This window comes from Parasteatoda tepidariorum, chromosome 11, assembly GCF_982258835.1.
Source record: "Parasteatoda tepidariorum strain Cologne lab strain chromosome 11, Ptep-v5.0, whole genome shotgun sequence".
Classification (NCBI taxonomy): domain Eukaryota; kingdom Metazoa; phylum Arthropoda; class Arachnida; order Araneae; family Theridiidae; genus Parasteatoda; species Parasteatoda tepidariorum.
The window spans coordinates 7,589,144-7,612,889 of NC_141765.1; the positions used below are offsets into that span (position 1 = coordinate 7,589,144).

Genomic DNA, 23,746 nt, shown 5'->3' on the forward strand with positions numbered 1-23,746 from the left:
ATGATTTTCAGTCATTTTTTGGTTAATTGTTTATCAATAATGAAAGCAGTAATTATGAACTTTCTAACCTCAAAATGACAGTTTAAATACAATTGAAAGTTAAATGAAATAGTCTAAGCCGATAATGAAGAACCAAGGCTTTATAATGTTGCACTATCTTTTTTTTTTCCAGCATTTTAGCAAACTGTATCCTAAGAGGAATCTTGCCGACATTCATCACATTAAAATAATAAATAATTATAATAATAATGGAATTAATTATAATTTAATTAATAATAAGAATTATCAAATTAATAAGAAGAATTATCAAATTAATAATAAGAATTATCTAAATAATAATAACAATAATTATAGAATTAATATTTATAGAATTAAAATTTAATTTATAATAATAATAATTATATAAATAATAATAATAATTATATAAATAATAATATAATAATAAAATTAATAATAATAATAAGAAGAATAGAATTTATTATAATACTAAGGGTTAATAATAATAAAATAGTTTCTCATGCCTATAAAAAGATTAATTATTTTATTCCCGATTTTTTAAAATTTTCTACTTATTATAAAAATTAATTGTTGAAAATTTTGAAAGATATTTTAAAAATTGTGTGTCAATATTCAACATCAAAATGAAGATTCTATATGTGGATGAATGATGTTTTAGTTGATTTCAGGCAGAAAATTAAGTTTGCCAAGGCTATCTCACCCCAGATGATGACTTAGACAGAAAATAATTTGTAAATTCTCTTTACCAATTGGAATATTTTTTGCTATCTTCATTAGAAACTAGTTGTGCTGATATATTTTATAAAATTTTAAGAGCCATGCATTACAATTGAAACGAGATGTCATTATTTTTTTTAAAATTGATTAAGAAAGTTACCACAGTTTACGATACATACAATACGAATCAATATATTACTTAACTGTATAGCCCCCTTAACTAAATAGTAATAAATAATTAAATAAATAAATACACAAATTTACAAATAAATAAATAAAAACAGAATATAAAAATTATTGATATGGAAAATTATATTTCGTTTCTTATTCAAGGGGCATTTTGAGGGAAAAATTTGAAAATTTTTCAAGAGCACAAAAAGCAAAACACCCTAATATCTATCCTTACAAGTTCGTCTGTTAAAAATATGCACAAAATATAAAGGTAAAAATACAAGTAAAATATGAAATTCTACTAGATCTCAGTTTCGAAAATAAAAATACCCATTATCTCATTTCGTCCAAAACCCACATGTACACAAAGATCTACTGCACATAAATGTTTTAATAAAGGACTAAAACAAGCGTAAAATTTAACATCTAATGTGATAAAATAATATACGAAACAAAACTGAAAAGTGAAAATTCTACTAGACATCAGTTTCAAAACTAAAACGCCTATTACCTCATTTCGTCTAAAACTGACAAGTACAGAGAGTCCCATTGTATATAAATGTTTTGATAAAAGACTAAATAAAGTTAAAATTTAACATCTAATGTTATATAATGATATACGAAACAAAAGTGAATTTTTTGTTCTGCCTTTTATCAATAGGTTCTATATCCAAGCCCTCTTCTTCGATCTTCCAAGAGGAAAAGATCTTCAAATTATTTACCCAGCTGTAGAGATGTGAGAATCTGTTGTATACAGTTCTGGAATTGTTTTTTAGCCAGTGAAGAGTACAAAGCAGCGATGAGACGACGTGTTGCTGGAAGAACAGATGCAGTTAATAGTGTTAGTAAAATTGATGAAATATCCCGAATTTTATTTCCATGTTGTTTTGTTGCCCTCAACTTACTTTATTGGATTGTGTACGGAAGCAAACACCAATCATCAGTTTGGGAAAATAATTAATATAAATCATTATTTAATCATAAGCAGTTAAAACTGACATATTTAATTACTTCATATGCTTGATGAAAAAAAAAACATAAAAAGTAAGTTTAAAGATACCTTTTTTATATAAAAAATTTTACTATAGTTAATAAATTGGTGAATATTAACATTTTAGCAATCAAGATATAAATAACTTGAGGTTTACTCTCACGAATTTTAAATCACTTACTGTGCACGCGCATACTATAAATTTGATTTAACAAAGAAATTTGATTAATATTAATAGTTTAAGTAATTTCAAAGAAAACAAATAATATGTAAAAAAAATTAAATAAAATACCCTAAGTACCTAAAACAACTTATACCCACGTAAATTCCTGCTTGTGATAACTCCTTTCTTTTAACTTTTTCTCAGTTTTTAAAGATATTTGATGACGACTTCTCGATGTAGGAGAATTTCATGTACATCCAATGATAAGAAGAAAATTTATTATAAGTGATTATTTTTGAAAGTTTATAATCCCGCATAAATTGTTTTCTAAAAGCTATTTAAAATTTCAATGCGTGATATTACAAAGTATTTTATAAAATTATTTCAATTTCTCCCAGTATACTTTTTAACAGCACATATACATATCTATACCATATGCTTACGGTCAAAATATAATTAAAAAAAATTGTCATGTGAAATAATTAATTTATAATATGATGTTGCTTTATTGCTTTACTTAGATAAATTGCTTTTGTAATGGAAGTAATTATTGAGTGTTCAATGTGATATATCCCCCCAAGTAATCTTTCTCTACTTGTTTTCATTACACAATCTGTAATAAATGCTATTCAATAATGCTTTGTATTCAAGTTATTGTTAAAAATATTTCACCACATGATACTGCCATTCTACACAAGCAACATTTCTTCAAATCTTTTCTTTACATTGTAGTCAAAATATCATATCTCACCTAGTGTATTTTATTCTTATTGTACATATTATTATACGAAATATGAATATAAAGTATTTAAACAAGCCTTCTCCTCCTTTTATTCTCCTTTATTCCCTCCAAGCCTCCTAGCATTTATTCTCCTTTTAGGCAAGGTAGCCTTGCCTAAAAGGAGAATAAATGCTTAGCCAAGTAAAGATATCAGAAAGAAAGGATGAACTTGCAGAAGATAATACTGAAATAATATCTTTTGCTTTAAAGAACAGTAATTTATGTTGTTCTGATTTGTGCTTATTTGAAGTTCAGTCAAATGAAATTCTTTACTAAATCATCACGGGAACACTGTCAAAAAATATGGATCAAATTACGGAAAAAAGTACTCTCACTCTAGGTGATCCGTAAAATCTATTTTAACTGTAAAATTTTATATTGTAATTTTATGGTGATAATTAATTTCAATAATTCAGTGACTTTACATTAAATATTACTGTAAAAACTATCATATTTCAGATTTTTGGTTCTGAAATATTGTACAGTGTACTTAGCAGAGTAATAAAACACTGACCAGAAGAATCATATAAAATGTTTTTTTACGGCATCATATTTAAAAAATGGAAAACTATTTCTTATTTTCATAAATGAAGATCGAGCAATCTTTTCTTCTTCGTATTATCTTTAATTTAGAAGATTTTCTTCTGCTACTAAATCATTTCCCTTTTTCTTCTTTAAAAAAGAAAAAAGAAATAGAGGTAGAAAATAAATTGCCGATGCTGCAGCTAGATGGTTTCTGCAACCGAGCCACTGAAGCATGTGATAATAATTTCTGGATCAATTTTAAATTGTGAAATGAGCTGCAGTTATAGACATCTATGATTTATATTTCCATGAAACTCTCAAAATACATAATTAAACGCGAATGCATTAAGCTGCACTTGTCAATTAGAAAATCGTAACATCCTTAATATTTAAATAATGCACATCTCAAACTGAATAACAAATAGAATTTCTTTAAAAATGTATTATTTTAATGTGCTCATCAAAAAAACTTTAGTAAGCTACAATCAACAATGTAAAGACCTATTGAACTGACTACAGTTAGCATAAGATTAATATTTACAATTCAAAGTTATAATAGAATTCAATTTATTCTAAATTTTAATAGAATGGTTTCAATAGAATAGTACATGACTATTAAAAATGACTGAAGGCAATTTAGATATGAGACAAGTCATTTTGTCATTTAATATTACTGCTGTAAAATAATGTTTTAAAAATCACTGCTTTTTTCTTAAATACGATATTTTTCTAACAATTTGTACTAAATTCAAAATTTTTTATAATAAAATTATGTTGATAAATTATCATAAGGTTATGTCATGTTAGTCTCGAAAGTACTCTATTATCTATTTAAATATTTAAGAAAAAGTATTTTTAAGCTGTTTCATTTATCTTTTTTAGATTGATAGCTAGCTAATATGTATTCAAAGAATAATTATATTATAATTAAGAGCAGAAAATTGTGTGTGACTAACTTAACGAATTAGAAAGTGATTAATGTTAATTTCGATATTTTGGCAATTCTGACTTTATTGTGTTTTATTAGACAAATATATTTGCAATCAACTTATATTATTTTAGAAAAGTGTAAATCCTAAGAAAATAGTATTTTTTTTTTAGTGATTGAGGTGTAAAATATCGAAAATGCCTCTTTGGCTGTTGTAAAAACTTTCACGCACTGCGTTTGTTAAATCTGCATATTGAGTGAAAATTGTCACCACATTCACTGAAATACCAAACAATTTTTAATGAAGTTGACGTGCTGAAATTTAGAGAAATTATTTCGGAAGAAATCAAGTAATTAAATTCAAGAAATACTACAACGTATTTCAAGACTATAAGATCATGTTGCAAAATGCGATGGAACAAAAGTAATTATTTAGAATGAAATTGCAAATTTATCTTGCTTTCATTGATCCAAATCAGACGATTCAAAGGGAATTGTGTATGAGCCTAGCAAAAAAATTAAATTACTCATTTCACATTACGTATACAAACAGAAAAAAAACATAAAAAAGAACTTATTTCGAATTAAATCGCTTCATGAAAATGATCATGGAGTACGTTTCTCCCAACTGATGATTTTTAATTTATCCATGCAAAGTTAATTGTGTATGGGACGATTAAACTATAATAAAATTACTCATTTTAACTCACGTTTACAAAATAAAAAATTCAGAAAAATAACTTATTCAGAATAAAATCTCATCATGAAAATGAACATGGAATTTATTAGTTCAAATCAGATGATTCTCAATTTGAACAACTAAAATTTATTTTGCATGGGCCCATTGAAATGGACTAAAATTATCGATTTTATATCATGCATATTAAAATAAGATATTCTATTGGTAATTATAAAAATTTAAGAAATCTTTCCACTAGTTATTTCATTTTGAAATATTTGAATGCAAGAATAAATAGATCATTTCTGTGTTGTTCGTAAATCATTTTTTATGATCGTCATATTATTTTTTCTAAAATTCGTCATGAAAATTTAGCAAAATTAGTTCTTCCAAACTTTTTTTATGTGTTTTTATGCTAGAAATCCTTGATTATACACTGAAAAAAATATTGTAAAAATCACCAGAATAAGGTAACGTGTTTCTGACTCTTTGGGAACGCCAAATAGCTTGTCACTTTTTATCGAAGTGCATTGGTGATTATTTTGATAAAATATGGTTTCATAATATGTGATAAAATTCGGTAAATGTGGAAAAGTTTGGTATCTTTATCTTATTTCGTTAGAGAAGGACATAAAAATTATTTATTCAGTTATATTTTCTTTTCAGTTTTGTATTTTTTATTAAATGTGTGGTAATAAAAACTATAATTTTAAAAACCAAAATTCCCAGTAAACCGTTACCAATTTAATAAACAAAATTACCAAATATAAGGTCTAAATACTATTTATTTTTGTTTTTATTACCAAATGCATGGTTCTTTTCAGCAGAAATGTCATTACCATATAGTAGTACGGTAATTTTTTTCTTCCTGTAGTATTAATGAAGTTAAAATACTTCTTAAACATTAAGTGAATTGCTACTAACTAAAGTGATTGCAAAATTCAAGATTTCAGCATAACATCGGTCCATTGAAGTCGAACATTAATAATCTTTAAACATTAACAAATCTTTAAACATTAGAATTTGTATTTATCATTAGTCAAAAATATACTTTAGCTGTGTAAATTATAATTGTGCGAATACTATTTTTTCCATTTAAAAGTAATATTCTTAAACCAATGCAATATAATTAAATACATATAATTTATTTCAGTATAAGGATAATAAATATACTTTCTATTATTTTTCTGATTCAATAAAAAACTAGATGAAAAAGCACATGAAGCATTTTCATAAACTTTAAAATATTTTGATAAGGACGTAAAGTCGTTGGTTGTAATAAAGTTCCTACACGTCTTCTTTTTATTATCAAATATATGAGTAAATTTGGAAAAGAAAACTGCAACAATAAAGCATGTTTTATAGCTTTTATAACAGAGTGAAAAGAACTAAAAGTAGCAGTTTTAGTTTTTTTTCAGGAAATTGTATCAATATCTTATGGATTCATTTTCTTAGACTATATTTAACCAATGTTATGATTATAAAAATATAAAGCTACTTGGTAGTGTAAAGATAAGATTTTATACTTTGTTAAAAAATGCCAGATAATATAGTTTGTTAATAAATAAATCTACCATACATTGCGGAAATGTACTTAAAATGACACACATAATATTAATATACGTAATCCACCCATTAGCATTTATATGAAATGGACGCACGTGGGGCGTTTTGGAAATAATTAAGGCCATTATTTTATATGAAATCAGTATCAAATGTTAATTTTATAAATCAAATTGCTTTCCTTTTTGCAAACTAAATGAGCTTAAAATTATTTTAAATTATTTCTTTCTAAAAATAAAACTATTCGTATTATATATTTTAGCTGTTCATTACTTAGAGTGCAGTAGCTATTATTAAAATATGTAGCAGCTATACTGTTATGGAAGGTACTTATTTATTTGTTTAAATGATATCAAAATATTGGATAATATTAATTCATAATTTTTTATTGGATTAATATAATATTGGATTTAATATAATATTTTATTGAAGAATTTAGCCTATGGCATGATTTTTTTTTATTATTTCCATGTTTCGTTGATTTCTTACATAAAGTTACTTTTATTAAAATAGCATAAATTTTACGACTTACTATATTTTACTGAATTTAAAATTACTATATTTAATTATATTTTTAGTCTAACTAAACTTTATGTCCAAAATATATCATAAAATTTTAGTTATAAAAGTGAACCAAAGTGATTATTAATGCGCCGAGATGTCTAACTATATATAAAAATCCAATGATGGTGTCGCACCAGCCAATGAAATCTAAGGTATCACGTGACAGTATGAAAGAAGTAGCCAATCCAAGCGAGGATGCAGTTTTAAGCCAATCAGAAAAGAGAACGCATTCGCGTCAAAGCTTTTTGTTGATTTACTTTGAGTGGGTTTTTGCTGATTACATCTCATCTTATCTTATCATTCTTATGCCTATCCAGTGATTGATATCTTTTAATGTTTACATTTTTGTTGTTTGCTATTATAAAGCTTACTGAGGCTTGCTTACCTTAAAATGGTTAAATTTTAAATCACATTTATTTATTCAACTCATTTCAATCATTTGGAATTTCAGTATAATGTCTGACAGGACAGATCGCGATCGAGAATATCGCAGACAGCGGAGATTGGATCCCACGTTTCGTCAAAATGAACAAGAGCGTCGAAGAATAAATCGACAAAATAATCGAGAGCTTACTAATGCCCGCCAAAGAGAAAATCGAAGTAGGGCAGCTAATCGTCTTCGAGAAATAGATGAAAATCAGTATTTGGGAGAATCGTACAGTCGTACTTATGCTCTGCCGCGCATTTATATCCTTATATAAATGTATTAAAATTTGTTTGCGAAGCAAACAAAAAAGAATTGCGTAGCAATCCTCGGGGGTTGGCGAGCAGGGGTCGGAGCCCCCTAGTATGTAAAAAAACATGAATGAATAGCAAATAAAACTGCAGTAATGTACAGTGCAAAAAATAAACAAGAGACCACCCAGAATGACTTTTGATCTAATGATCACGTTCCAGGAGACAATTTTAAAGGATTTCGTGGGTGACCTTAAATATGCTAATTAGTTAGTGTAGACAATATTTTAAGTTATGAAATCAGACACAAAAAGGTACTTTCCCTGAATAAATATACCTTTTTCAACGGATTCGGATTTCTGACCCCCAAAATATATGGGGTTGCCACAATCTGTGAAATATGGTCCCCACAGTCAGTCTCTGTCCAAAGTTTGGGCCCCTTAATGCTAATTTAATTTTTTGCGTTATTCACCATATCTCGAGAAATTTTTAAGTGAAAATTTGAAAAATTTTTGGGCACAACTATAAAATTCGTATATTGAAAGAAAATTCCATGAAAAATATAACATTTAGATAATATTTTTTATTTTTCATTATTCTATTTAATATTCGTCGAAATATTTTGAATTATAAGGTATAACATATTTTACGTCCTTTTGAAGAATGTAATTTCACATGGCATGTGATGAGTTTCTGAGATATCCAATTTCAAAAATACTGCTTCTTTAAAATTTTAAAATATTCTGGTAGTTTTTACCATACTTTTTTCTGTGGAGACTCAATATTAGTTTTAACCGGCAAAAAATTAAAACAATTTTTTTTCTCCATGAAAAATATAATGTTTGGATGGCTAAAATAGCATGCAATATTGCAGAAAAACATTCTTTATATATTTATTTCCATTTCATTTATATTTTGAGTTTTTTTATATTTTATTATAATTTTGCTAAAATATCTTTAAACACAAACATTTTACCTAATAAGAAACTACCCGTTAATGTCAACCATCCTATCTTTCTTAAAGCTTCAGGATATTAGAAAAGGAAACAGCTTGTTTTTATTTTAAATTTGCATATTTCATAAACTAGTTTTATATTTTATCCTTATTATAAGTGACTAGTACAAATTTTCAGTTTCCTGGCATACGGATAACTGATGATGATTTTAAATTAAATATGTTCCTCGCTGTTAAATTCAGATGTTCTGTGTTGTTATAGTAATTCACTAAAATAACAGCATTAGCATATAAATTAGAATCTAAAATGTCTTGAAAAATAATGAAAATTTTAGGATGACAAATGAGCAAGCTTATAAATTTCTATGAGAACTTAGAATATTTAAAAAAATTATTAAAGAGCAACTTTATTTAAGTAAAATTAAATTATCTTTTTATTTCCTATTTCATATATTGTTTTAACGAAAATCTTATTTACTATAAATGCTTTCCTATTAAATTGTATATTGCTAATAAAAGGCTTTATTTAATTTCCTTAATATAAAAATAGTTAAAAATTTATTATCTGTTAATTAAAAATATACATTTCCTCATTAATAATATACATTTCTTAATTAATAATATACAAAATTTGGGAATAAAATGTTTAGCATACATTCATCAAAACTCATTAAACTTAATAATTGGAGCTAAGAATCAAAATCAGTTTGTTTGATTACGAGTTAGGATGTTTTCACTAATTTATCATCATATTAATACGTACAACGTAATTAAGGATAAATTAGTTAAATTCAAAGGCTAGAATTAATTAAATTAAAAATTCAAAGCAGAGAATAATCAGAATGGAATGAAACAATTTAACTCCTAAAATATTAGCAAGAGTTTATAATATAAATATTATAGTGATTTCAAATGGGGATGAATAGGTTTTAAATTCCAAAAATTAAATAAGAGAGGAAAATAAAATTCATTAGGTGGAACGTAGTATATTGCTATTCTAGTATTGACTCCAATGATGCTTAATTATTTTTCGCAATAGACACTTTTGGTAAATTAGTATGTTTGGTACCAATTAAAACTGTATTAATATAGGGAAGTTTTAATGCAGATATTGTGGAAAAAAGTGTTTTATGGGTCCTTGAAATGAATAAGTAGCAGATAAAAACGCTTAATTGTTCTAAATTTTGATAGTCAAGAGTTGGCTTCGAGCAGTAACATCGTTCCAAAAGATACTGAACACAGCTAAACGTAATTTTGATGAGATGGGAGACTACTATAAGTGCGTTACTTAATCTAATAATGTTAAACTACCATCAAAGATAAAAAAGTAATAATTAATAAAGACAATTAAGTAACTTTAGCTTTTGTTTTAAAAGTGTCGGTATGTGTCTTTCAGATGCTTGCATAAATTCGTATCGTCCGTTGTCCAGTACTGATTTATTGATAGTTTAATTTTCTTTCAAGAAATAGAGAGAGAAAGAGCTAGATAAGGACAAAAGAGAAAGTGCAGGACAACATCATTTTCAGGATATTCGCTTATAGATAATAAAATTTTGAACGTACCTTTAAATCTAACGCATACCCTTCAAAAGAGAACAGTGTTAACGCATGTGCATTGCTGAAACAGTTCTCTCAGTTTTCAAGACTAAAAGTATGTTATAAAACCGTACCTTTACAAAGATAATCAAATCGTTCCCGGCAAAAAGAATAATTTCAGATTTATAAGCAGCTATAAAACTTTTAGATATTTGATTCCTCAGTGACTGCTTACCATTTTTCTTAATTTACATCTAAAATCTATTGTTATATGTAATTGATTAGAAAAATTATAACAATTGCAAAAAAAAATCTTTCAAAAACCAACAGTCAAATATGAATAAATTTTACGCTTGATTTGATAGCTTTATTTTATTTTTTATGTTATATTAAATAAAATGTAGGAACGAGAATAAATAGAATCAAATAAATAATGGAGCAGTAAAGGAAAATTTAATCTATAGATTTCTTAAGTTCAAATTATTAGAAAATAAATTGCCAGTAAAAATTTTATTCATCTGAAATAAATATAAATCATACAATTTTGCACATTTTATAGAACAGTAATTTTAAGGAATTTTTTAATTAATATTCTTATGTTAACACATGAAATACCTTATTTTTAAAGATGAAATGTAAAAGAATAAGACTCTTCATATATTTTTTTTCTCCAATGCCCACCTGGGGATTGACTTACGTCATACAGGCATCTGAAGAGCAGATTTGTGGGCCATTCTTTCAGGGGCACCTAATTAGGTGGGCCAACGTTACTCCCACAGTAAGGACAGGTAGTACATAGAAGGAAAGAACATCTATGCCTAACCCGGGATTCGAACCCAGAACCTTTCTGATGCAAGAGCAGTTCCTTAACCCCTGCACAGGCCGGTCGGCCGACTCTTCATATTGACTTGTAACAAAAAATATGACAAAAATTATTACGTACCTTTTACTGCAAATCGAACTCCCAAAAACATATTTCATTGTACAAAAATGTAACTTAATTTCTATAATAGTTATACGTTTAAATAAAGTATTTTTTGAAGTAAAATGTACAATTTCCAAAATTTACAATGCTTGATAACAATATTAAATTTTTATTAATATCATTATTTACAACATTATATATTTTAATTTATTATACGCAACCAATAAAATCAAATAGTTTGATAAGACACAGTGCGTATATAACTTGGTGATGACAACCGAAGCAAAAAAAAAACAAGCAGCCCCACAAAGTATAATTTAATTTTATTTTCGAAATCAAATTTTAATTTTTAAGTAACTGTTATTTGCTTCTACCTGAAAGCAAGTAAACTGATCGAAGTAAACAAATTATGTAAAAATGTATTTCTTGTAGTGAAAACAGATTTTGCTATTATTGATTTTGCATATAATTTTGAATATCTTCCGCTTACTTAGCATACAAATGCAGCAAGAAAATTTTATGTTTCTAAACTCTTTTATGTTCACGTTTTTGAAAAAAAGTGCTATTATTAATTATGCATACAGTTTTAAATATTCTCTGGTCATTCTGGTTACTTTACAGACAAATGAAGCCAGAAAATTTTATGTTTCTAAACTCTTTTTTGTTTATTTTTTGAACAGATGTGCTTAGTAATGGTTGTATTTATGATCAGTTTAAAAACGTATTAGTTTGCTTCAATAGCTGCTTTTATATCATGATGATGAATTTTAAAACCTTTACATAGATCTGCCACGAAGATAAGTTAAAATACATTATTATATGCAGAGAATAGAACAAACAGAGAGTACATTAATATGTGCAGTGTGCCCCCCCCTTTAACTAAATGAATTCAGAATTAAAATTTTAAGAAACAAAGGATGATAGAGGATGGCATGTCTATTATGAAAACGATGCAAATTTCAGGCAGAATTTTTTCATTTAATTGCAAGCGTTTCCCTCAGATGGCGCTGTATGGTGTTCAGATTTGACCATTGGTCCGTAATACCTTGTAGTACCATAAACACTCGTTGTCCAATAGAATACAAGGTTCCAACCTCTTAATCCAGCAAGGCAACCTCTCTTCATGTTTTAATGCTAGTACTGCTAGCTTTATAGTCATCGATTGTTTTAAGCGTCATCTGTAACAGCTTTTGTAACTAAATTCCAAAATTTCTGTATTTTTCACAACAAATGAGATATTTGGTTCATTCCTCTATCCCTCTCTTTATGAGAGTTTTTAATTTTGAAATTATTCAGTCATCCGCTGGGTATCATGTACGCTTATTCTTATGCTTCTTCACAAAATTCAACAATGATATAGTAGTATTATACATTTTTCTGCAAGATTTTTGAAATGATATTGATCTATAATCTAAATAGATATAGATCAATTTTAGCTATTATTTTCGTCTTACATTATATATTTTTTTCAATTAAGTGGTCTTACTGAAGATATTTATATTGAAGTATTAAATTATGAAATTATAATTTTGAAAAATACCAAAAACAAAATAATTTTTTTAATATTTTTTTATCAAATAATAACATTATTCTTATCAAAAGCACAAATGTTCCAGACAAACAACTTTAATTGGATTAGATTTCTGTTTTTAATAGAAACAATTGTATTGTTCAGTTTCAATATCTGAAAAAAAGATGAGTTGAATACATAATAGTTTTAATTTTTTTTCTGAAATTAATAAAATTTTAAAATAATAAATTAATAAAATTTTTATTAGCTCTTATTTTAATTTTTTAAAGACATTTTTTCCTATTTTCCAAGTTTTGCCTAAATAACAGTGAACTAGCTTTGTATCTGCACTTCTAAATTAGTACGTTATTAAATAATACTTATATAGGTTTAAATATAGTTTCTTTAACATAAATGAAAATTATATAATAAATTTGTATATTTGAAAGTACTGAAGGTTTTTAGCATGGTCTTAATAATTAGAATTACTAAAAATTTTGAAAAATACATTAAAAAAGCTTTTCTACCCAACTTCTGGTATGTATATGTCTCATCTATATCAATGTAAATATTTTTCCTAATATTTCTGCCACTTAAAATAGTTTAAACATGGTCCAGTTTAAAAGACAATACTGATTTTTTGCAGTTAAGGATTCATACAGATCTGCACTTTCACGAAAAAATAGTAATTTCGTCTTTTTTAAAATCATAATAGAAATTATCCTGGAATAATTTAATTTTCAAGGACTATATGAGAAATATAAATGTCTTACTTCAATAAAAAAAATATATTTATTAATTTTTGAATGTATAGATTTTTTTTTTACTTTTAGCTCCAAGTGCAGATGTAAAACTTAATGCACTTGTAACCATGCTAGTCTTCAGAAGCAAGATAAATACTATAAGTTGTTGATAAGAATTAATATTTTTCATCTTGAAATAGACATTATAAGTATAATTATTATATTAACATAAGTATAACTCGTAGGAATTATTTTTGTAATTTTTTTTACCGTGTTATAAAATATTTTAAGTAAACTATAAAACGGGTAAACATATTCACAATTAAATAATTAAAAGAAATAGAAAGACATATGTTACTTAATATAAATGTGATACAAAACAACATAATACTAAATACGTTTTGTTTAATACATGATCTGATTCTCATATTTCTATTTTGCTTAAACTGATGGAAAGAATGGTTATCATAAAACAATAATATTTGTACATTAAACCTTAATATCCAGCAGTTACGTTGTGAATCCAATAACTTGTTAAATTTAAACATGAATTATTTCAAGTTAAACATTTGGATCATGTAATTAAATTTAATAAGTAGATGCTAAGAAATGATTCAACTTTTAACTTTATAGAAAATGCAGAAAAGTTGAACTGTATTATGTTCCAAAACGATTTACTGAGTATCTACATCATGCAAAGATTTCATTAAACCAAAATAACTGAAAATAGTACTGATATTTATTTGGATATAAAATTATCTATTCATGTTCAAAAAAAAAACTGATATTTAAAGGTACTGATATTTAACCTAAGGAATATACATTCATATTAATGAAACAAGATTACAGAGCATCAAAACAGTCTGATGCGACAAGGGTTAAAAGAATTTCAGTGTTATCGAGATTAAAAGCATGTAACAAAAAATATGCTGTATTAGTTATCGAATTCTTGATGCAGGATATTTTCCCTGAATTTAAATTTTAAAGCGTGTCTGATTTGTCGAATGGTTGCATTGGTAAGATATGTGGTAATACTAATTGGATCTTCCAATGACTTTGAAATCAAAATATGAAACATTAATTCTGTGGCAAACGGAAGAAAAAAACTCTAGAGTAATAAGTCCACTCTAAGGATTAGAAAAAGAGAGGCATTTGAAGTGAACTACTTATTCTATCTTTGTAATTTTTGAAGTAAGCATGCATTAGTCATTTCACATTTCTTAATATTCTGAATAAAAGTCTTAAAACATTCTAAACTTTGAAAACTAGGAATTTTTTCTTTGTAAAACTAAACATTGTCATAACATTTAGATTAAAAAAAAGTGATCGAAACTAAAGTGTCTCTGTCCTAAACTATATTAAATAATAATTATCACACTAGAAACAAACAGAAATTGATTTCTAAACTTCTGTTAGCTGTTGTCGCTTCCCAAATATGTTAACCAATAAATTAAATTGATGATTATGAATATAACAGGAAATATAACTCTTGAAGCTTTGTCCACTTTGCTCACACTGTTCAATTGGAAATGAGGCATTGAACCTCGGCGATGTATATAAGATTTTCTTCTTTCTTGTAGTGCTTCTTTTAAAGAGAATCGTCCATTTCTTGGAAAATCATTCGAAGATTCGGAAGTGGATACTTCAGGAATTTGCCTTGAGTTACTTTGTCGTGCGTTCAACAATGCCGAGTCTGGTTCTTCAGTTGGTTTCATTTCTTCAGTGCAAAAAATGGTTATCTGAAAATAAAAATATATGCTGGATATCAAAATTAAACCTAATAGGCTTCTAGAACATTCAAATTAATGGCAATGATGCAAGATTAAACATAGAACTAAAGTATTTATTACTTTTAAACATTTTTATGCACAAACAAGGATTCTTTTAGAATAAAGCCCTAGAATAAGAAAACCTATTGCATTTTTTTTAAAAGAAGTAATCAAATGTTCAAATTCTTTATTTTATTTTAATGATCCCGCCTCCTCGCATGATTCCACAACATTCAAAGTTTTTTTTCCTATTATTGTATGTTATTATTACAAAATTTCATGCATCCATATTGTACTTAGAATGTAACGTGTAATCATTACTTTTGACAAAAAAGGGCCTTTTGTTTCAGTCATTAACTGTAAATGTCCAAAATCCTCTGGTCCTAGCTGATAGGGTTGTCACAGAGTTGAAATAGCGTGCTCATTTGTGATGAAAACTGGGAGTTTAAATGTTAATAAAACCTATACTCTGAAATAATATCAAATTGGGGATGTTATATTTTAGACTGAATTGCTTTGTTGACCAAATAAAAAGTTACTTTAAAACCTTTTTTAGAACGAATTCATTAGTTATTGAGCATTAACTGGATTTTCTTAAGTTATATTTCTATTTTAAAATTACTGACTTAAAATCGAAAGTAAAAAATTCAATTGTTTAATCATAAATACTTTGCTTTCTGAATTTCAAAACTCCTGATATCACATGAAGAACTTTGTCAGATAAATTGTTTAAAAAAATTCTGTGCCAGTTAACCAGTTTTATTCAACCTCGCATGGAAAAAAATTCTGGTAAAACTGCCGTGCAGTATGGTAATGACATTTCGCCTGAAAAAAAAAAAAAAAACGTAACTCTGGCCAATAAAACCAATATAAACGGTATATAAAATGTTCACATGGTAATGGTTTCCGTTCATATTTTAACTGTTTATCTGAATTTCTGGTCTTCAAAATTATAGTTCTTATTACCACACTTTTTGTAAAACATACAAAACTGAAAAGTTAATTTAACGGTTTAACGGTCAACCGAATAAACGGTTTTATTACCATTCTCTAAAGTAGTGTTTCCTAGCTTATGACAAGGACTGCGCGATATTAGAAATTATATATCGTGATGCATCGTCAGTTTTGCATCGCGATATAGCGATGCATCGCGATATAGCGATGTATCGCGATATAGTATTTTTGAATTTCATTTACTTGTAAGGCACAGAAAGTCAGATTTCTATCAAAACTTCATACTCAGATTGATTTAAATCAATTTATAATGTTGAAGATAGATATGCTTGGCTTAAGAAAGATATTAAATAAATTGACTACAATGTACAAATCTTACTTAAAATATTTATTTAAATGTTTGTTTAGAAATTCATAATACGCCTAAAACAAAGTGTTAAAAACTTTTTTTAAAGCGTTTTTTACAAATTAATATTTTCTTGTACTATTATGCATAAATAATTACATAATTATTAAGTTCGATCGTAATGTTCAATTTCTAAATAAAACGTTAAAAATTATTTGTATGTTTATAACAAAGCGCTAAATAAATTTTAGAAAAAAAACGCTTTTAAAACGCATTTTTTTATTATTATCATTTCAGTTATTATAGTTCTATTATAGTTCCTTTACGTCACACTAAAGTTGCACAATGGGCTATTGGCGACGGTCTGGAAAACATCCCTGAGGATGATCCGAAGACATGCCATCACAATTTTTATCCCCTGCAGATGGGATGGCACCCCCGCTTCGGTAGCTTGACGACCTGCACGCGAAGTCGAGCACTTTACGTTAGAACAGTTTAACGAGGACCAATACCGCACACCCTCGGTCCCTACGCAGACTGATCCAAGTGGTCACTCACCCGCACACTGACAGCAGCCAGTGATGCTTGACTTCGGTGATCTGCAGGGAACCGTGTCTTAACGATCAGTCCATTGCGGGACCTTATCATTTCAGAATTAAATTAAATTAAATAATGACCGAATTATAAACGAAAAACAAAGTAAGATTTAATTTCTTAAAAATAAAAAAATTGTGATATTCGATAATATATTTAGCTAATTAACAAATAATATAAAAGAATATTTTTTTAAAAAAATTATTATACTCTCTAATAAAACGAAGTGCTAAATGATTTAAAAAAATGAATAAAATACGCAAACCTTTCAAATTTTTTTGTATAAATATATAGTTGATAGTTTTTTGTATAGTTGATTGACATATGTCCAAATCCAAATGACAAAAATAAATTTTGTTTTAACTTTCTTTCTAAAAATAAAAACAACAAGATTTATAAATTTAAAATCAGTAATAAAAACTCATTAATTTATTAGAAGTGCAAAAAGTTTTAAATAAAGTTTTCATCCAAAAAGTTTTTAATAAATTAAAAGAAAGTGAAAAAATAACCTAACAAATTCAATTCTGTATGGGCGCCTAAATTAGATTGCCGAAAATTTTCACACTTAAAAATAAAAAGAAGTTTTTTTAAAAAAAAAACTTATCTAATTAATGAAGAAACTCTTCTTTATATATTCTTTTTAATAATTGATTGCCTTCAGAAAAAGGTAACATCGGCAATCACGAAGTTAGCCCCACTGAAAATAATCTGCACGAAAAGTCGCGACAAAGAAAAAAAAAGCTAAGAGGTGCGAAAAGGAACTTGCGATATAACGATATGTGTTCTCAAAACTCTGATTCTGATTCTACAGCTCACCAATCAAGGCCATTTCAACATAACGAAACGAACATCGTCTTCCACAGCGCGAGTCGACATCGGAACATAAGAGAAGAGTCTTATATCGCTATATCGTTATCTTATATCCTTGCGTGTCTTATATCGCTATATCGTTTTGCGCTCGTTGTCTTTACTCGACGGCTTAAATCAGATTTCTGATGCATCGCCTTGAATGAAAGTCGCTGTATCGTCTTGCCGATATATGCGTTAAATCGATATCTCTCGATACATCGATTTATAGCCCAGTCCTACTTATGACTTTTGTGTACCCTTTCTAAATTTTTCGTAACGCTGTGTAGCACTAATTAAAATATAAATGCATTTTTTAAAAAATATTTTTATTTTTATAAACGCATTTTTGTTATTAACTGTTAACTCTGTAAAAAATAGCCAATAGAAAAATACGTTGCAGTAAATTTTTGTAGCTAGCCTTGTTTCTAAATAAAAAATATTTGAAATTTTCGTTTGTTGTAAGATATTTCGCATAAGAACGCTTACCCCCACTAAACTGTTCCCGTATCCCTGGGGGTACGCGTACCACACTTTGGGAAACACTGCTCTAAAGTGTGATAAAATTATCAATTGTTAAAAAATATACACCAAATTTTAACACATAAAGCAATATTTTATTGTTAATTTTATCAAAATCATTACCAACCGAATTTGGAAAAAAATACTGAGCTTTTTGGTGTTCTCGAAGTGCCAGAAACATATTAAATTTTAACATATTCTGGTAGTTTTGACCATACTTTTTTTCTCAGTGTGATAATTTTTCTGTAATTCGTTCGACAGATCCCTATTTTGTCCTGAATTCTAACAGTGATTTTTAGTGTTAAAACACAGGTGCATAGCAGGATTTTAGATAGTATAAAGGTCATAATTATGCAAAAGAAAATTAACTTGATTCTTCTTTTAAACACTTAATTTTTAAATGCTAATATTTATTATTATTTAGAAGTATGGTTATTATAATCAAAATTCTACAACTTATAAGGCGAAATTCAAGAGTGGAAAACAGTCAATTGGAAAAAAAAATTAAGTGTTGCTTAGCAAATTTGAGAAAAATCGCTAACAGTCAGTATCACTTTAACAATCTCCATTTTCGTTCTTTCACTGCAAATATTTGTTTTAAAAGACGATTTTGATGACAACATTCTCTTCAAACAGTGTCAACATATTCTATAAGCAATTATAATATTTTGATGGTGTTGAGAATGTTCATTCATTTTGATTTTAAACCATGGAAAGCATGTTAAAAGCTTTACTTATCTAATGAAGATTGGATGCATGTAAAAAATTTCTTTTAGTATGTAAAAATGCAGAAATAAACAAAAATATGTAAATTTAAAATATACTTGAATACATTTAAAAATTTATTTATTTTCTCATTTGTTCGAATTATCCATTTTTGAACTACAAGTATGAATTAAGATGGGAGTTGCATGAAATCTACATCATATATTTTACCATTTGTTAATCTCGCTTATTTTCCCCATAATAACAACTAATGATGGATACTTCTCTGCTTTGTCGCCAAGTTACTCACAACTTCTTCTTTAGCAGCATTACAGCCCAGTGTAGGCCAAAGCAATCTCAGTCTGCTTCTTCTAGACCAGTGTTTCCCAACGTGGGGCCAACGCCCCACCGGGAGGCAATTTGATTGTAAAGGGGGGCAATTCAAAAATGGACTCGACATGAGTTTAAACCTTTTGCTCTGGGTCATTTAAATGCAATGCGAGATTTCAGTGAAAAAATCGAAAGAAAGAAGCTAATTCTTAAATAATTGCTGTCAATAAATATTATGTGACTTAGGGATTTTTTAAGCGACAATCCTGAAATGAAGTATCTGTTTACAGTCGATGGTAAAGCATTTGTGAGTTATTTTGCCAATATCTTTGAAAAACTGAATATATTAAATAAGAAACTTCAAGGAACAAATAAAACTCTTGTTGATGCAAAGGCGAAGATATTTGGCTTCATTACCCTTATTGAGTTATGTCAGAAATATACTAACAACAAAAACTTTGAACAGTTTCATTGGCTCCAAAAATGTGCAGTAAATGATACCGCTTTACTTGTTATTGTCTATCATCTGAGAATTCTATCAGCTGATTTAAAAGAAAGATATTCTGATTTAAAACAAATTTATTTTCCAACATGGATGTTGCAGTCCATGTTAGTTGATTTGTCTGATATATCAAATATATCAAAAAGAACTTGCAGAAATGCAAAATGATGAGTCATTTAAAACTTTATTTAATATGAAAGGAGTGATGGCATGGCTTCGTGAGGAAACAGAAAACAAATACCCAAATTCAATCAAATGTGCAAGAAAACTATTGTTACTGATTCCATCTTCATATTTAACTGAATGTGGATTTAGTGCTGTAAATGATTTTATTGGTAGAAAAAAAAAGAAATCGTCTGGATATAGCACAACGGGGAGACTTGAGACTGAAGCTAGCCAAATTGGAACCTAAGATAAAATCTACGTGCAGCAAGCATCAAGGGCAAGAATCTCACTAAATTAAAATATTAAATTATTATAGAAAAATCTTTATTAGAATTATTTCGAATTTGAATTTTAGTTTTTCATTATATGTTCTGAAAATTTACTTACTTTGTTTCGCTAACAATTTCCTAAGTTTCTTAAGTGAACAATTCGATTTTTTAATATTAAAAATTATGTATATGTTACATAGGGGGCATAAGAATTTTAGAAAGGCTTTAGGTGGGGCATGGTACAAAAAAGGTTGGGAAACATTGTTCTAGACAGTTCGACTTGTAGCTAGATTTTCCCATGTATTCACTCCCAATAATTTTAAGACCTTTTCCACACGTACAATCCGGTCTCCCTTTCTTCCTTGTACCCTCAATCTTTGAAAATATAAATTTTTTAGATGGATCAGAAAACATGTCCCAGCCATCAGATCTTGCATGACTTAATTACTCTAAAAATGTTCTATATTTATTATACACTTCATGGTTAAATAAACATGTATTATTTTATTTCACTGCTCCAAACAAATGACCGAAGAATTTTTCCTTCAAAAGCCAGTAATATATTTTCATTTGCTTTAATTACCACCCAAGTCCTGATGCCATACCATTTAATCAGTCTAGTTAATATAAACTTACAGAATAGATGTTAGAATAACAGAGTAATAGATGTCACATAATTGCTATTGATAGTTAGAATAATAGTTGTTACATAATAGATGTTGATATTTAGAATAATACATGCTATACAATAGATGTTAATAGATGTTACTTTAGACTGACGAACCAATTCAAATCTAAATTTATCTCCTTAAGTCAATCACTACAGCATTTCTAAATGTCCTTTATTCTAGAAGTTAAGTTTTCTGAAAGGAAAAACACGACTGAATTGTTTAATAGAAACCCGAATTTCAAAATATTTTCGCATTAAGTTATTTTTGAACTGTTTTTTTTTAATTTGTTGCGATGATAGCATAAATATCAACGCAACAAATAAACAAATTTTTGAATTGAATATATTGTTGAATTCAAAACTTATTTCTTAAATTTAGGTTTTTTTTCTAAATTATTTAGTAAAAAGCTTTATTTAATGTTCACTCTTTTCTCCTTCTTTTCAGAAAAGAACTAATATTTATCACATTTGCCTGCCTTTTTACTTTAGAAAGAATTTATAGTAACATTCCTTTGAAATTTTTTTAATGCAAAAATCACCGAAATTAAATACTGGCACTTTGATCTAGACTACCAATGCAACTACATATTTAACAAAGATCTACTAAAATGTTCTGTTAAAAACTCTATTAGTATCAATATAATAATCAAGCTGGAAACAGTGATAAATGCCATGCTGTCTATCTAAAGAACTTCCTTTTCCACTTGGTGACTATGGTTACGAGATTGCACTACAGTCCCTGGCCAAATTATTAGACGCACTATAAGATTCTATGCGAAATCTTAATTATCAGGTGATACTATACAGCATCTCACGCGTCTGAAACCGGTTTACACTTGTTTATGTTCATGCATCACTTGGTTACGCAATACACAAAAAATAAATACAAATGGGAAATATATAAAAATCACCTTAATGAAAACCCATTACATGTATGTTTAAATATAAAAGTATTGCATATAAACTCGTGCAAAACATGTCATTAATAAAACGCTACAGTGCGTCTAATAATTTGGTCTAATTATTATAACATACTAACATAATAAATATTCTATATTTATATAATCTATCGTCGAATTTATATTATATATCGTCTAATATAACCCATTGATACACGAGCGTAAACAAATGCAAACCGGTTTCAGTCTCGTAAAAACAATAAAGCTGTATAGTATCACCTTATAGTTGAGATTTTGCATCGAATCTTATAGTGCGTCTAGTAATTTGGCCAGATAGGGGTGTGATGCTGAAACTTAAGACAAATTTGACACGGAAAAAAGTATTAAAAGCTCCCTTTCTAAAATTTTCCCACACAAGCAGTCAACCTCCGTTCTTTAGATATACATGCTGTAATGGTGAATCCGAATGTTCCTTTTACCTTTGCCGAATCTGTGGAACTAAAAGTTACAACAGGTTTTTGGGCTTTTGGCATTTCTTCTTCATCTCCAGAGAATTCGGATGGAGGAAAATAGTATTCTCCACTTCCTACTTTTGTGAAATGATGAACAATAGCAAATTGTATTATAGTTGCAAAAATGAAGCCAAAGCTCATTGCTACATAATAGTCCAGGGCTGTGCAGTATGGTACTTTAGGCAAATTATTCCTACATTCCAGTCCCAGAAATGTCATTGTTAATACAGTAGTAACACCTGCAAGAAAAAAATATAATATTTCAGAATATTATGCGGATTTGTACACTGTTAGAATTTTCATTTGAAAATTATGATAAAATAACTGTCTGTCCATCCGATTAACCGCAACGTTTTAAGGTAAAGAACATATTTTTTCTTTATGGTTTTGTAACCATTTACAAATAGTATGGTTATAAAACCATAAACACGATACAATACGGTTTTTTAACCATTTCCAACTATCACTTTTCAAAAACGTAAAAAATATATTTAAATAGTCATAGAAGCTCAGCTTTTCGTAAGATAATGAGCATTGGAGAGGACACTAGAAATTCTTCGTGTGTTAAAGGGAAATATTGTGTTACCGATACTGGGACTCGAACCCCAGTTCTGCCGGTCACGAGATTGACAGATTAGCCCGCTCACCTATGATAAGTACGTAGTTGCATAGAACTAAATGGCTTGATTAGGTGGTCCTAGTTGGTGCGATTAAATTCTGGATGTTTAACCGTATTAGGTGAAAGCAGTTTGTCATTTAACCATTTTTTCCGAGAAATTTCTATGATTGTATAGGTGTAGTGTTTGACTTTAAAGGCAATAGCATTGAATAGTAAAAGTTATTTAAAAAATTATTTTGCCGCAGCCCTGATAGCAAAATTAATCAGCCATTGTTTTAATAGCATTACACCACAAATCCTGAAAAATCGGAAAATAATGAAGCTATAAATAAGTGAAAAAGAATTAATTTTCATTTTTTTATTTTATTTTTAGTGTTTAAAATAATTCGTAATATTAAATAATTCATAAAATTAAATTTTTAAATAGTACGTGCAAAACAAGAATGAGAAGAAAATTCCCGGAGAAGAATTCCACATTTGCTAATAGTTAATACCGTATTATTAAAATTGAAATATTTCTTATTCTGATTGTTTTTAATAGATTCAAGTATAATTGAAAAATGGAAAAGAATCCCTAATTTTTGTTTTATCACTGAAAAA

At 27.7% G+C, this 23,746-nt stretch overlaps 2 protein-coding genes across 4 annotated transcripts in view; one reads left to right on the plus strand and one right to left on the minus strand.

Moving 5' to 3' along the window:
- Positions 1 to 2,880, plus strand: part of LOC107453210 (gamma-aminobutyric acid receptor subunit alpha-6) — an 81,861-nt gene extending 78,981 nt beyond the window's left edge. The window contains exon 9 of one of the 2 annotated variants that reach the window (XM_071187547.2): positions 1,568 to 2,176. In XM_071187547.2, coding sequence (XP_071043648.1) covers positions 1,568 to 1,867 — 300 coding nt within the window. In that variant the 3' untranslated portion in view covers positions 1,868 to 2,176. Of the gene's footprint in view, positions 1 to 1,567 lie in introns of both variants that reach the window. The other variant, XM_016069937.4, reaches the window with a different exon arrangement.
- An 11,284-nt stretch (positions 2,881 to 14,164) lies between these two features.
- The window catches only part of LOC107453207 (gamma-aminobutyric acid receptor alpha-like), a 204,747-nt gene continuing 195,165 nt past the window's right edge, over positions 14,165 to 23,746 (minus strand). The window contains exons 10-11 of one of the 2 annotated variants that reach the window (XM_087155302.1): positions 22,495 to 22,766; positions 14,165 to 15,183 (exon numbers count right to left, since the gene is read on the minus strand). In XM_087155302.1, the coding sequence (XP_087011428.1) occupies positions 14,857 to 15,183; positions 22,495 to 22,766 (599 nt within the window). In that variant the 3' untranslated portion in view covers positions 14,165 to 14,856. The remainder of the gene's footprint in view (positions 15,184 to 22,494; positions 22,767 to 23,746) is intronic. The other variant, XM_071187536.2, reaches the window with a different exon arrangement.